Source organism: Culex quinquefasciatus, chromosome 3, assembly GCF_015732765.1.
Source record: "Culex quinquefasciatus strain JHB chromosome 3, VPISU_Cqui_1.0_pri_paternal, whole genome shotgun sequence".
NCBI lineage: Eukaryota > Metazoa > Arthropoda > Insecta > Diptera > Culicidae > Culex > Culex quinquefasciatus.
Window position 1 is genome coordinate 172,665,412 of NC_051863.1, and position 14,459 is coordinate 172,679,870.

Genomic DNA, 14,459 nt, shown 5'->3' on the forward strand with positions numbered 1-14,459 from the left:
GCACGGCTTCAAACCGATGGCGGTGTTGACTTATGCTTTACAGGCAGAGCAGTTAACTCTGAGCGATTTCTACATCTTGTGGTTCCGATGCAAGCTCGCGCTCAAAAAGCAGAACGATACAATGTCGTTGAAGCTCCTTCAAAATATGGAGAAAAGAGAGCCTTCTCTACTGAACAACAAGGCCGTGTTGGCCGCAGCATACGTAGATCAGCGAATAAACTACAAGCAAAGTCCTATTTTTGACGATGATCAAAGAGCAGCTGCGTTGGTAAGCAACAATTGTTTTTTTTTCTCATTTTTGCAGTAAAAATTTACATTCAAAAATATTTTAGCGCCATCTGAAGCTCGTCCTGCGGCGAATAAGTCTTAGAAAAGGAACCGACCAACCGCAAGGAGTTCCAAGGTCGAGTCAGTCAGTTAACTCTGACGAAGACCCTCTGGAAGAGTTCCTGGTTGACCACGAAAATTCGTTCGAGCAGACGCAATCTGGATCAACACTTGAAAAACTCGAGAATCTTTCACTGAAGCCTCGACTGAAGCTGACCGAAAACCAGAACATAATCGAATACTGCTTTGAGGAAATGGGCAAGGATCAAGAAATGTGGGAGCTTGTTTCAGTAGTTTTGTCCTCTCCGGCCACTCAAGTTTCTGTGGAGCGCTCGTTCAGCGCACTCGCTTTCATTCTTTCTAAACTAAGGTCACGTTTATCGGAGGAAACACTTCATAACATATTATTGATTAGGCTCAACAATGAGTTGCTTCACTGAAACCTCTTCTATCATGATTTTTATTCATTCTGTTCACGTGTTAAAACATTATTTTCCATTATATCGTTGATTAAAAAAAGAAAATACTTTAATTGCCTTTCAATTCAACGCTACAAAAAGAACTATGAAGATAAATTCAAATAAGCACGCGTGCGCACACGTGCTTATCATGTGTGAGTGCTTATATAAAATAAGCACACTTCAATTAGAAGGGTGTTTTGCATTGCGGAAAGCTCTAAAAATCATGGGTGCTTTGTTTAGCAAAAAGCTCTACACCTAACAAATCTGCACTGCACGGTGCATATCTATCAACCCTGCTTATGGTCACTATTTTAAAAAATTGAAAAACTGCAAATATTTCGCTAAAATCAAACTTTCGGTGGCTATATCTTGAAAACGGAGCCCTTTATCAAAAAATCTGTACGGTACTTTTCGATTGCAAATTCAATTTTCATTAAAAAATAATGTCAAACTTGTTTTTGCATGAAACTTCGATTTTTTCCAAAAATCACTATTTTTTCAAAAAATCATAACTCGGCGGTAGATTTTTTGACCATGTTTCTCTATGGCTCAAAAGTTGCGGATATTTGTCCTCTAAAACATATCAAAAAATCTCGAAAATAAAAAAATACGTATTTTGGGAAATTGAGTTTTAGTAAAAAAAATTGCTAAAGAAATCTGCAATTTTTTTTCCGTGTACCTATTTTTTCTCAAAAGTCCTCAATAATACCTACAACTTTGCCGAAGACACCAAATTGATCAGAAAATTCACTCAAAAGTTACAGCTGCTTGAATATTTACATACCATTTTTGTGTGGACAGCAGCCAAAATTGTATGGAGACTTGTATGGGTGAACCAATGACGCAAAATAGCCCCCCACAAAGTTTGAGTCAAATAAAAAAATACAAAAAATAAAAATGGTCGAAATCGGCCGATTTCGCAGAGAGTTGCTCATAAATAAAAAAATAAATTTCAAACAAACAGTAATTACAAATAAAGGCATGGGTGATTTGGAAATATTGTTTTATTCTCTAATATTCTCTAAGGCTGGTACAAATATTTTTAAAAGTTTTTGTCACCCCCTTCAAAATTGGCCCGAAAAATCAGGGGGCAAAAAAAATATTTTTACATTAAACTTCAAAATTTCAATGCAAAAATCAAAATTTCAATGAAATGCAACCAGCTGAAATCAAATTAAAATACATTCTTCTGCGTTTTAAATCATTTTTAGCATGTTTGGGTTTATTAACAAAATCTTAAGATTTTTTGAAAATTTTCGATGCAAAATCTTTTTTTTCGATACAATTTTTGTTTTTGTCAGATCTTAGATTTTTTGAAAACTAATGATTGCAAAACAACTGAACTAGTGTAAAATGCATTTTAAAACACTTTTTCATTTAAATGTGAAGACTATGGCTTGTTATTTAAATTTTTATATTTTTTTTATTTTTTGAAAATTTTTGATGTCTAGTATCGCAAAAAAGTTTTCCGCTAAAATGTTTGTTTGAAAACTAATGAAAATATTTTTTTTAACAGTCCAAAAATCTATGTGTTCATTAAATTTGTTATGTTTGTCAAGCTTACAATCAAAGAATTAGCTCAATACTGTTCATTGGTGATAATCTTTACTTCAATTTGAACAAGAACAGCAGTTTTTATTAAGTTTAAAAATATTAAAAATTGTTGTTTTTTGTTCTTTGTTTTGCTTCGGATTTTTAATGAATCTTAATCTCTAATCCAATGTGATTCAAATTATTTCATGTTAATAATCATACAATTCTTATTTTTATATTTCTTTTATATTTTTATATGAAATGACTACAAAAGCTTAATTTCATTGAAACTGTACAAAAAAACAAAAACAAAAAACGAACTTTGTAACTTTTTTAAATTTCCTAAAGTGTCTTCCTTGACCTGATTAACAGTTTAAACTAACAAGTTGTCGTACCCAATAAAAAAAAACAAATTACAAATTACAAAAAACAAAAAAAAGGAATGAAACCATTAAATGTAAAATTTTGAAAAGTTTAGAATTTCATGTTTTATATAAACCATATTTTACAAACTATCTTTAAGTCACTACCGCCAACTGGGGGAAATCGGGACTGCAGTCTGAATAGGTACAGGATATTTTTGAGCAATAAATTTGAAAATTGGTGCACTAATTGTTTTGTTAATAAAAAAAAATCAGAACATTATGCTGTCTTAATTCGTGATGATGATGATGATTTTAAACTTAATTGTCCCAATTTGCTCCAGATGCCGATGTCTGATGAAAAATAATTAAATATGTTTTTATTTTAAGTTTAAAATCATCACTAAGCGTAAATATTTTTTTAAAATAATTTTCCCTTATAAGCCAAATATTTATTGATATATGCCGAATACAGATTTGCTGATACTTTCAGACCAAAACATGATTTTTTTTTTCAATTTCGGGAATTCCCGAGACAAAATATCAAAAATTCCGGGATTCGGGAATTCCCGGTTTAGGGAAAATCCCGGGATTTTTGTCCCGGGAAATCCCGGGATGGACGCACTAATTTTTTGCACTATATATTTTATATTACGTGATCAATTTTTACATTATAAAAAAGATATTACATATAGAAATTAAATTAAAGCCAAATTTGAACGTTCAAACTGCTCACATTCTGCAATTTTGAGGAATTTTGAATCAAAATTGCTAAAATGGCTGAGCGAATAATTCGATTTTTTTGCACTGTTTTTATTAAAGACAAATTCACTTTTAGGTTACAATTTACGGAAATAAAAAAAATCTTTTTTTTTTATACTTCATGGACGAAAATGAACCCTGAAAAAAATATTTTGAATAGCTGAGAAAGTTTCCTATATTTTTTTCTGTGACTTGAAAATCGGCAAATAGTTTCGGAGATACAGCCTCACAAAAAAACGAATTTATTAAAAATAAGTTCTTCTGAGTGTCACCTAATTATCCTGTAATTTTCAACTGACTTTTTAAATTGAGTCCTTTGAAAAAAGTATGTTCAGGACTCTTCAAGATAAATATCACGAACTAGTGAAACTCCAATTAAAAAAAAAACTTTTGTGGAATCATCTGATCTTTTCATTGAAAATTAATTCCGAATTTTGAAAATTAGGTCTAAAATGTGAATTGAAGAGTTTTCAAAAGGTCCTACCTACATAGGAAATCCATGACGGATAGGTTGTTTTGAAAATTTTATCTAGAATTTAATGACGTACTATGGCAGAAAACATGTATTTTTCTCATAACACAATATTTTTAGTTTTTTTAATATACTGAGTCATTTTAATGAATCTATAACCAAGCAGACTGGTAAAACTAACATGTAAAAGAGAGTGTCAATACATTTTTACTAACTAAAGTAGCACAAATTCTAACGTAGTTAGGTAAGAAGCTAGCATATTTGCAACGCACTAGAAAACTAATCCTTTGAAAAAACAAACTGTTTGATAAAACGATCAACTGTTGATTATCACTCTGTATTTTTCCTTCCAGTGTCCATCATTTACTAAGCAAGATCCGTTCTGCGTTCCATAGTAACGGTGTTTTTCTCGTTATTTTCCGACGATGAAAGAGATGAAAAAAAGAGATCCGCACACAACACAGCATAAAGGCAGTAAAACATTCGTCGACCCTTTCCTCAAAAAAAAAATCGCACAAAATTTTCCTCCCACCTTTTTTCGGACAATCCACAAATCCTTTAGGCAGATTTTGGTCCTCTCCCAAAAATAAAAGTGAAAACAATCCGTGAGAAAAGCACAGACTCATACCGCGCGGAGGTCACCGGAGTTCGGATTGTAATCCTTCGTGTTATCGCTTGAATATCTGCGTCGCAGAGAGGAAAGCAGAAACTCATCCTTCGTCGTCACTCCCTCAAGCTGTGTAAAAATCATCATTTATTATCTCGAAGGCAACAACAAAAAAACAGCTAGTGTCATTCAAGGGTTATCATCTTCAGGAAAAACGGTATTTTTTGGGACGAGGATTATTCACGATGGAAAGCATGTTTTGTTAGTAGGTAGCACCAAATCTCGAATAATTTTGCTGTTTACTTGAAAAAAGGTTAGAGACAGATCCGTTGATAGTTTCCGCCAGAAAACATATGATATATATAATGAAACTTTTATGTAATTGTTATACATACAGAATTAATATTAAAAAATATATTATAAATAAAAACACTAATTAAAACAAAACTGTAAAATAATCGCATTTCCCTGTTCGTGACGTCCTCTCTGCCATTTGTGAAACGTTAAGCTTTGTAAATACTGCCCACAACACTGTTGTTCCGAAAGTCCCCATATCTTCATTAATACACACAACAACAACAACAACAATCTCTCACCTTTTCCAGGAAAAGCTACGAAACTCGCCGGATCCGCTCATTGACACTCGTCGTTTATTTATTTATGCGTGCGAGTGTTTGCCCAGTGCTAGTGTCGAGTACGGTTCACCGGACGCAAACATGGCGCCAGGAGAATGTGTCCTGGGCGGGGCGGGGTACGATTCGAGGAGCGGTGTTGGTTTGCTCAAGATATCGACTTTTGGGCAGAAGTTTTGATGCTTCCTGGAATGAGGAGAGAAAAGGAAAAAAATATTTTGATAACTTTTAAGGGACAAAAAACTGCAACTTTGGAGCCATTGAGAAGAATGGGTGGAATATCGAATGTTTAGCCCTTTTGAAATGTTAGTCTTGATCCCAAAATTTTCCAAAAATAATTTTAGAAGATATCAAAATTTTCACAAACGTTTAAAGTTTTCTAATCTAATCTAACCCTAGCGCAGCCAGTCTTTCAAGGGTATTCTGGAAAATGCCTTAGGTTGATTAACGCCTAGCATCCTCTTGTCAACATTAACATTTGCAGTGCCTCAATGCAATAAATTGCTTTGAAACATCACAAACGTTAAAGCGGCCAGGCCAACTGCGTAAAGTTTACCGCAAAGATGATTCATTGAAGTGGATTGAATTTGAGCACGAATGTTCAAACAACAAGACAATTCTGAATCTGCAGGGGAGGAAGAAACGTGTTTAAGCAATAAATCGTTGGAAGCCACCATGCTAAGAAGTTTTGGTGCTTCGGGACCCTCTGGGATGCGACATTGTATTTCCACAAATGCCCAGGACACTATTTGCCGTGGTTTTGCCGCGCCACAACTCGCTCACTGTTGAAGAGAATATTGGAAAAGTATTATTCAGAAAACACAATGCAAAGCTCTTGAAACTATTCCTACTTTAATCGACGCAGACTTAGTGTTTGGATTACTGAATTCAAAAGGATCAATATCTAGAAATATATCTGGTTTATATATACATTTTTTTAAGGTCGTTAGAGTGAAAGGAGTCTAAAGAGTTTAAAATAAAATTTATAAAATTTTACTTACCTTATCAAATCTCTCATGAGCTAAAAAGGAATGAAAAAAAAAAACGAAACTATTGGCACTACGCCCCCCGGGGCATGGCCTTCCTCTAACGTGGGATTTCTGCTCCAGCGCCTCTGACGAGACAGGAGAAACCGGGACCGACGTTTTACTTCACCATCCGATAGAAGCTCAGTGGATAAGGCGGGAATCGAACCCGCGTCTCATAGCATCATCGGGATCGGCAGCCGAAGCCGCTACCCCTGCGCCACGAGACCCACCCTAAAAAGGAATGAGCCTACCTCAAGTTCAATGTTCCTTGGTCAAACCTCTCCCGCTGACGCTAGGTGCTCCAGCGCGGTTTAGTTACCCTCCAACTTCCCACCCTCCAGATATTTTAAACGGATCATTACCCTCCACCCTCCAAGTTTCCAAGCAACTTTTTCAAAACGGCGTATGTGTTATTCGAATTAATACATACAACTTCTTGAAAAGATACTCTTAGTTAAAAGTATTTTAGGGAGCTCTCCGTAGAATTCTCTCAATCAATTCTAGAGAAATCTCTTGCAACAACACCACCACCAACCGCCCTGTTCCGCTATCGATGGTTAAGAGCGAGTCCACGAACAGGGCATACCCCTTTGTATGGGACGTCGTTTGGACCTCACCAATCTGCCTGAAATTTTCAGGGGTTGTTTGTACATATAAAACTAGCATCTGGCCATAATATGAGCACTCTAGGTCAACGGGAAGTGGGGCAAATCGGGACACAAAGTTTGAAGGTTCAAAAACGTCAAAAATCGTAAAAAGGCTGTAACTTGGGCAAAATTCAATTTAATTTAAAAATTCAAAATGCATCTGAAAGGGCTTAAAAAATGCAACAAAATGCAGGATAGAGCACCCCGATTGGTTAAATCTAAAGGGAGTTATTGACATTTTAGTGAAAAAATAGCACAATTTTCAAACTCAAATAAAAAAGTGTTCCATCCAGATATCAACTCGGTTCGACCTGCAGCTTGTAGGGGACATCTGGGATTACCATTTGAAACTGAGAACGCTTTGGGTAAGGCAGTTTAACATATTAAATAGATACTTTTACTTTTAGTGAATTTTTTGGTTGTAAATTTTTGCTCGGGGGACCCCTTAGATCCCATTTTCTGATGATAATTTTATCACATTCGTGTTCCTGAGACAATTTCACAATAGAAACATGCATAAAAATGTTTATTTTCATCCATTTTAACCCTTTAAAAAATGAAAGTTAAAAAAAATTGAGATGCTGCTTTTTTTCTGGTGTCATCTAGTATCCTTGGAAACGAACTTGAATTTCAATAAATGTGAATCGAAGTTTTTTTTAACTTTCATTTTTTAAAGGGGTAAAATGGATGAAAACAAACATTTTTTTGCATGTTTCTATTGTGAAATTGTCTCAGGAACACGAATATGATAAAATTATCATCAGAAAATGGGATCTAAGGGGTCCCCCGAGCAAAAATTTACAACCAAAAAATTCACTAAAAGTAAAAGTGTCTATTTAATATGTTAAACTGCCTTACCCAAAGCGTTCTCAGTCTCAGATGGTAGTCCCAGATGTCCCCTACAAGCTGCAGGTCGAACCGAGTTGATATCTGGATGGAACACTTTTTTATTTGAGTTTGAAAATTATGCTATTTTTTCACAAAAATGTCAATAACTCCCTTTAGATTTAACCAATTGGGGTGCTCTATCCTGCATTTTGTTGCATTTTTTAAGCCCTTTCAGACGCATTTTGAATTTTTAAATTAAATTGAATTTTGCCCAAGTTACAGCCTTTTTACGATTTTTGACGTTTTTGAACCTTCAAACTTTGTGTCCCGATTTGCCCCACTTCCCGTTGACCTAGAGAGCTCATATTTTGGCCAGATGCTAGTTTTATATGTACAAACAACCCCTGAAAATTTCAGGCAGATTGGTGAGGTCGATGCGAGATGGGTATGCTTTGCTTGTGGACTCGCTCTTAAGTTATGTTTCAAGCAGCACCACTACCCACACTAGTAATGTTACATCAGCGATGGATACATTAAAGTTTTTAATCAATGGGCTTTTGGGAGCGGTTTAGATTAATAATTTGCATAATTTACCGTTTTTACTTTCAAACCAACAATTAATTAACAGATTAATCACATTTCGCTTTTCAACTAATGAATCATTCCTTTCTAAGATTTTTATTCATTTCAATCATTTTATGCATTTCAATAGTTTGAAGTATGTTAAGTTGGTTTTAAATATTACGAGTAATTTTTATATTTAAGGTATTTCAGGTATACGAGTGTATCAAGTTTTTAATGTTTTCAAGGATTTAAAGTGCTTCAAGTATTTCAAATATTGTTTGTATATCATGTATTCCAAGTTATTCAAATATTGTTTATCCAATTAGTTTTAGTTTTTCAAATAATTTAAATACTCTATTTTTTAAATTGTTTCAATTATTTCAAATTGATTTTAATTTTTTCAAGGATTTAAAGTGTAATAAGAACATCATGTGTTTCAAGAGCTTCAAGTATGTAAAGTATTTTGTGGATTTTAAGCATTGCAAGTATTTCAAGTTTTCAAAGTATTTCATGTATTTAAGTACCTATTTCAAGTATTTCAAGATTTTCTAGGATTTAAAGTATTTCAGATTGATCTTAAATATTTCAAGAATTTGTAGTTTTTTTAATGTATTTTGAGTGTTTCAAACAAGATTCATGTTTGGAGTTTTTTTAAGTCCAATGAACAAAATTTATTTTTTTTTTGTGTTTCTGAAACCACATTGCGTCAAAAACACTCTAAAGCCAAAAAATCAAAATTGGACCTTTATAAAAACAATAGAAGTAAATAAAAATATCAAATGTTTCTATTAATTCATGTTTATTAAATACTTCGTATACTAGTATCTTAGTATTTCATGCAATTCAAGTTATTTAATTACTTATAATATATTTTTTCAATTATTTTAAATTCCTTTAAATATTTCAAATTGATTTTAAATATTTTAAGAATTTCGATTTTTATAAGTACATCAAACATTTCAAGAATTTCAAGTATTTCAAGTTCTGATTATAAGTAATTGAATAAGGCTTTCTAGTCAGAAATTTACCAATACATTCAAAGTATGTTTACATTACAGCTGGACGATTGTTTGCATCAGGTTTCCTATCTCTTTCTAGCAAAAGTTTTTTGTCAGGCGACTTCTAGCTGGTTTTTTTGACTGACCGCCCGATATGTCAGCCAACATACTTCGCAGGGCTTGATCCTAAAGTCCAAATTGACATCCCTAACATCACTTTTCTCTTAAACTTAACCCTGAATTGCCACGTTCAAAAAACCGTTTTTGAAGGTTTACTCAGATGCTTTCTATAAATTTGATCGCAAAAGGCGTAGATTGCGAAATAAAATTTTGGTGTCTTCGACAAAGTTGCTTGGATTGGCATGCTCGACAACTTTTTAGAAGACGAAAAAATTCCCAAAAATATACCTGAAAAGTTAGATACTCCAATCACCCTAATCGTGAACCACCCTAATTTTCAACCAAACCAAATTTGCCCCTTTCCATTTGCAAAAAACTCATCTGCATACACCAAAGCTCTCAAACATCAACATTTTTCGGAAAATCAATTTTCCACTTAATTTTACAATCTGGAACACTGTGCACTGAGAATAATACAATGATTAAATAATGTGTAAAGCGAGTTTCTTCATTAGATTAGATTTTATTAAAATTTAAAATCTGACCAGTATAGATTAAGCTCAAGAAAAAAACAATCCAACCCAAAACTGGAAATAAGAAGAATAAGGTTCATGAATTGTTAAATGTCTCAAACTGATTTCCCGCTTTCATCTCCAACTCCGGAAGCGAACACAACTTCCCGTCAGCCGGTGGAACGATTTATCCCGGCTTAACGTTTGTTTTGTCAGCTTAGATTTCACCTCCTCGCCAGAGCCAGAGTGTCTCCGAGGTGATATATTAACCAGCACTGACATAACCCCTCCCCCATCCTATCCTCGCGCGAACGTCGGTTGCTGGAAAAGTCATTTTTCATCGCGCAATCTAAATCCCTTTTGCAAAGTTTTTTTTTTTTTGTTTTGTTTGATCTCTAACACTCTCTTGGGTAGTCGTCGTTTGGCAACGGAGTTAACCTTTGAAGTTTTATCACGACACTGGAGGGCATCGCGTTGACGGGGTTTTTCCTCTGGTTGGCCAGCTTAAAAAGAATCGAAGGAAAACCGCCCGAAAGGTGACGTTTATGGGACAGTGAGTGATGAGCATTTTGAGGCTTTTGCAGTGCCGCGGTATACTGGGGTTTGCTCGGTTGTGGTGACGGTGGGGTTACGATTATGGTAACACTTTTGTTTTGTCTAAGGTTGACCATTTTAACACCAGTGCACCAAGAGATTAATAATACTCTTTTTTTGTTTGGTGAAGAAAAACATAAAACAAGCGAAGTAAAGTTTTTCTTCGAACTAAAGTCACTCAAAATGCAGTAGAGATTACTTTTCCTTTATATCCTGAAAAAAGGATTTTTTTTAACTGTTTTTAAATAAAGTTATAAGAAATCTCAAGCCATGTAGCCTGAGAAGTGAATTTAGCAGGATAATATCAATTCTGCCTTGGGGAAGCGTTTTAGAGCTTTGGTATCCAAGGAACTTTTGTTCAGTATAAAATTCTCCGTTTTCTTGTCATTTTGATACTAGGGTGGTTCTAAACTTTATTATTATTTCTTACTGCTTTTGACAGTATTGTAGTGCTTACCATTCTGAACAGCTTTGCCCGAAAAGATCAAATTTATATCTCTTGATCTGTTCGTTCTTCAGCATTTCATATAAAAAGTGCTTCAAGAAGTGTTTTTATTCAATAAACTTCTTGTACAGCCCAAACTCGGTGGCACTTTAAAAAATATATACATACAGTAACGATGACGATAAGTTTAGGGACGATAACGATAATCCATCGTTATTGTTATCGTTATTCCGATTATTCTATCGGCGATAATTTTATCGACGATAACGGACGATAACTTATATTTAATATATTTTTAAAATTGATTAAGCCAGCCAAATTATGTTGAATTTTAAAATTTCCGCTTAGTAAATATTTTTTTGTTGATATGGTAAGTTTTAAAGTATACACAGTACTGGTCAACATTGGACGATTTGTCAAACCTACCTCAAAATTGAAATTACTGGGGTTCGCTCGTGTTTTGACCAAACCTTGTGAAATTTTCAGCACAAACAGTTTGGAATGTCTACTTTCAGATGCTTTTGAAAAACTTAGCTACCTATTATCGTTTCAAATTTATTGACATTTTCGTCAAAAATACGTTTTTTACCGATACTCACTATTTTGACGATATCTTTAAAAATGTTGATCGGGCCAACTTCATATTTTAGGCACCTAATCTTGAGATAGTTTCTTAATATTACCCCAAATTTCAGCCAAATCCATTCACAACAACAAAAGTTACAGCGGTTTGAATTTTTGAGACGGTTTCATTTTTTTAAATCATTACTAACATTTCAAAAGGGTGTAATATTGAATGTTTGGCCCTTTTGAAATGTTAGTCTCGATTTCGACAAGATCAGAAAATTTCACGATTGTTTCATAACAAAAAAAAAATAACATTGAAAATCGGACCATTAGTTGCTGAGATATCGACGTTAGAAAATGGTGGGTTGTTTGGGTAAGACTTAGAAAACATCAATTTTCCTGCTTTTGAAACCTTTACATGGCAATATCTCAGCAACTACAGGTTCTATCAACAAAGTTCAAAAAATGCAAAATATAGAGAATTGTCTGAGCTTTTCAAAAAAAAAATTGTTTTTCAAAGGTGGGCAAACATGAGCACTAATTTAAACAAATGGAAAACTGTAACTATTTTCAAAAACGTTACCAAAAACTGGCCTTAACTTGAAAACGGTGCACTTTATGAAATTTCACTAAAGTACTGTTTGATTGCAAATTTGATTTACATCGAAAAATAAAGTTGAAAAATTTTTGCGACCAATATTTCGATTTTTTGAAAAAAAAAACTGTATTGATTCGAAAATTTATAACTCGGTCAAAGATTTTTTGCACAACCTGGAAATTCCTGAAAAGTTGGCATTTTATGTCCCCTTAAACATATTAAAAAAATAAAAATAGTGTTTTTTGCAAATCAAGTTTTAGTGACAAAAAGTTAAATTGAAAATCACCAATTTTTTTTCAACCTTGTATCATTTTTTCAGTGTAGTCCTTATCCATACCTACAACTTTGCCGAAGACACCAAATCGATCAAAAAATTTCTTCAAAAGATACGGATTTTTGAATTTTCATACATCATTTTTGTATGGACAGCTGCCAAATTTGTATGGAAAATTGTATGGACAAACTAATGATGCAAAATGACTTCTTTGGGCATATCGAAGGAACCTAAGAAGTTTCAGCCGGATTAAAAAATACAAAAAAAATCGATTGACCAAAATCTGAGAGAATTGCTCATATACTTTTGACCAGTACTGTATACTACATTTTTCACAAAATACCGTATTTTTTGAAAGTACATCCTCATTTTTTTTAAAATAATTTGCAATATGGGTATCAAACGATTCGAAATATTGCATGTATTTTCATTATTTTAGGATTTTTTTAATGAAACACTAAAATTTTCACAAAATACCATATTTACTCATAAATACTCGATTCGAAATATTGCATGCATTTCACTGTTTAAGAGTTTTTTTTAATGAAATACACAAATTTTCACAAAATACCGTATTTTCTCAAAAATACTAAAATTGTGAAAAAACAGGTAATATTTCGCTTCGAGCAATACCCGTCTTGCGAGTTATATAAATTTGAGTGTTTTTCATTCAAAAAACTCTAAAGCAGTAGTTGAATTGCCTATTTAATAGGTAATAAAAATGCATTTTTCAATATTTCAACATTTTAAAGTTTTAAATCACTTTAACGTAGATTAAGGGTCTTACTTAGGCTCGACAATAAATAATTAGGCATAGAATTTTTTTTTTCATGATTCGATTATCTGAAGTGAAATTTTTCCGAGGCCTTTGGATTATCGAGTCCGAACCCACATATTCGGAACGGTTTCCAGATCGGCCAATGTTCAAAAAATCAAAGCAAATCGATAATTGAACTTAATGATTCGTTTCTACCTTCATTTGAAAGCTTTTCTTGCGATCTTTCGAATGCTGTATCGAACATCTGCAAATTTTAACTTTTATATGAAGTTTTTGAAAAATCACTTTGACCCTTGAAATCCACAGATTCGGAACACTTTTTTCTTACGAATGTAAACAAACTTTAGATTTCTCCAGGAGTACATATTTATTACAAAATAATGACTTCACACACTGAAACCAATGAAACTCAAGCTTAGTGATGTTTTATACATGGTTTGATAACTTTTTTTGTGAAAATATCAGTTAAATTCAGGTATTCCACAATAGTGGGAAACACAATAACATCCCACAATTATGAAACAGGCCATTTGGAGGCAGTGTTTTGCTGCTCTGGACAAAATAGTCTTGGAATGAATTTTTTTTTGTTCAAAAAGTACTACTTTTACTAGTGAAATAGCAAGATAATGTCCAAATAAAGGTTCTAAAAATAGTAAGGTCGACAGAAAAGCTACTTTTGGCATGCTATTGACAAATTATCATAAAAGTGTTCCGAATTTGTGAGTGTTCCGAATATGTGGGATGACTGTACCCATATTGCAAATTATGCAAATTTGAGTACCTTCAAAAACCGCATTTAGTGCAACTTTTAGTATTTCATTTGAAAATCTCAAAAACAGTTTAAATACATATAAAATTTTGAATCGTTTGATACCCATATTGTGAGTTATACAAATTTGAGTGTTTTAAGAAAGTATAGTATTTTGTGAAAATTTTGGTTTCTCATGCAAAAAAAATTCTGAAGCAGTAAAAAGGCATGCAAAATTTCGAATCGTTCAATCGTTCAATCGCTACTGAATACTCTTTCTTTGCTCTCATTCTCACTCCAATCGGGTATTTAGTACAGCAAATGGCTCAGAGAAGCTATCGGTTCTGTTTTGTTCATTTATTTAAGCTGCTTAAAATCAATGTTACCAAAAATGTTTTGGAATGTTGATGATAAGTAACTGCAAACTGTGGTGTGGTAACGCAGCCCAAGCGAGCGCCTCGCTGGTATTTTGTTAGATTCTCTCCTCTCTGAACTTAGGGGAAATTTACTCATTTTAAGCCTGATAAGCGGTCGTGTTTGAATGATGCTGGATAATCCCGCGTGTTCCTTGAAATTTACTAAAACCAAGTACACCAACGAGT

The 14,459-nt window shown here is 33.5% G+C and overlaps 2 protein-coding genes across 8 annotated transcripts in view; one reads left to right on the forward strand and one right to left on the reverse strand.

Annotated features, from left to right (window-relative positions):
* LOC6053463 (chondroitin sulfate N-acetylgalactosaminyltransferase 1) overlaps positions 1-14,459 on the reverse strand; it is a 113,814-nt gene that overhangs the window by 34,153 nt on the left and 65,202 nt on the right. For all 3 annotated transcript variants that reach the window (XM_038260341.1, XM_038260340.1, XM_038260339.1), the window contains exon 2: positions 5,121-5,342. The gene's annotated coding sequence lies outside the window, so the exon portion shown is untranslated. The remainder of the gene's footprint in view (positions 1-5,120; positions 5,343-14,459) is intronic.
* The window catches only part of LOC6052391 (synaptobrevin), a 52,752-nt gene that overhangs the window by 26,420 nt on the left and 11,873 nt on the right, over positions 1-14,459 (forward strand). For 2 of the 5 annotated variants that reach the window (XM_038260348.1, XM_038260350.1), the window contains exon 4: positions 4,271-4,509. The exons of the other annotated variants lie outside the window; for them this stretch is intronic. In XM_038260348.1, the coding sequence (XP_038116276.1) occupies positions 4,271-4,287 (17 nt within the window). In that variant the 3' untranslated portion in view covers positions 4,288-4,509. Of the gene's footprint in view, positions 1-4,270; positions 4,510-14,459 lie in introns of those variants that run through there. 5 annotated transcript variants of the gene reach the window in all.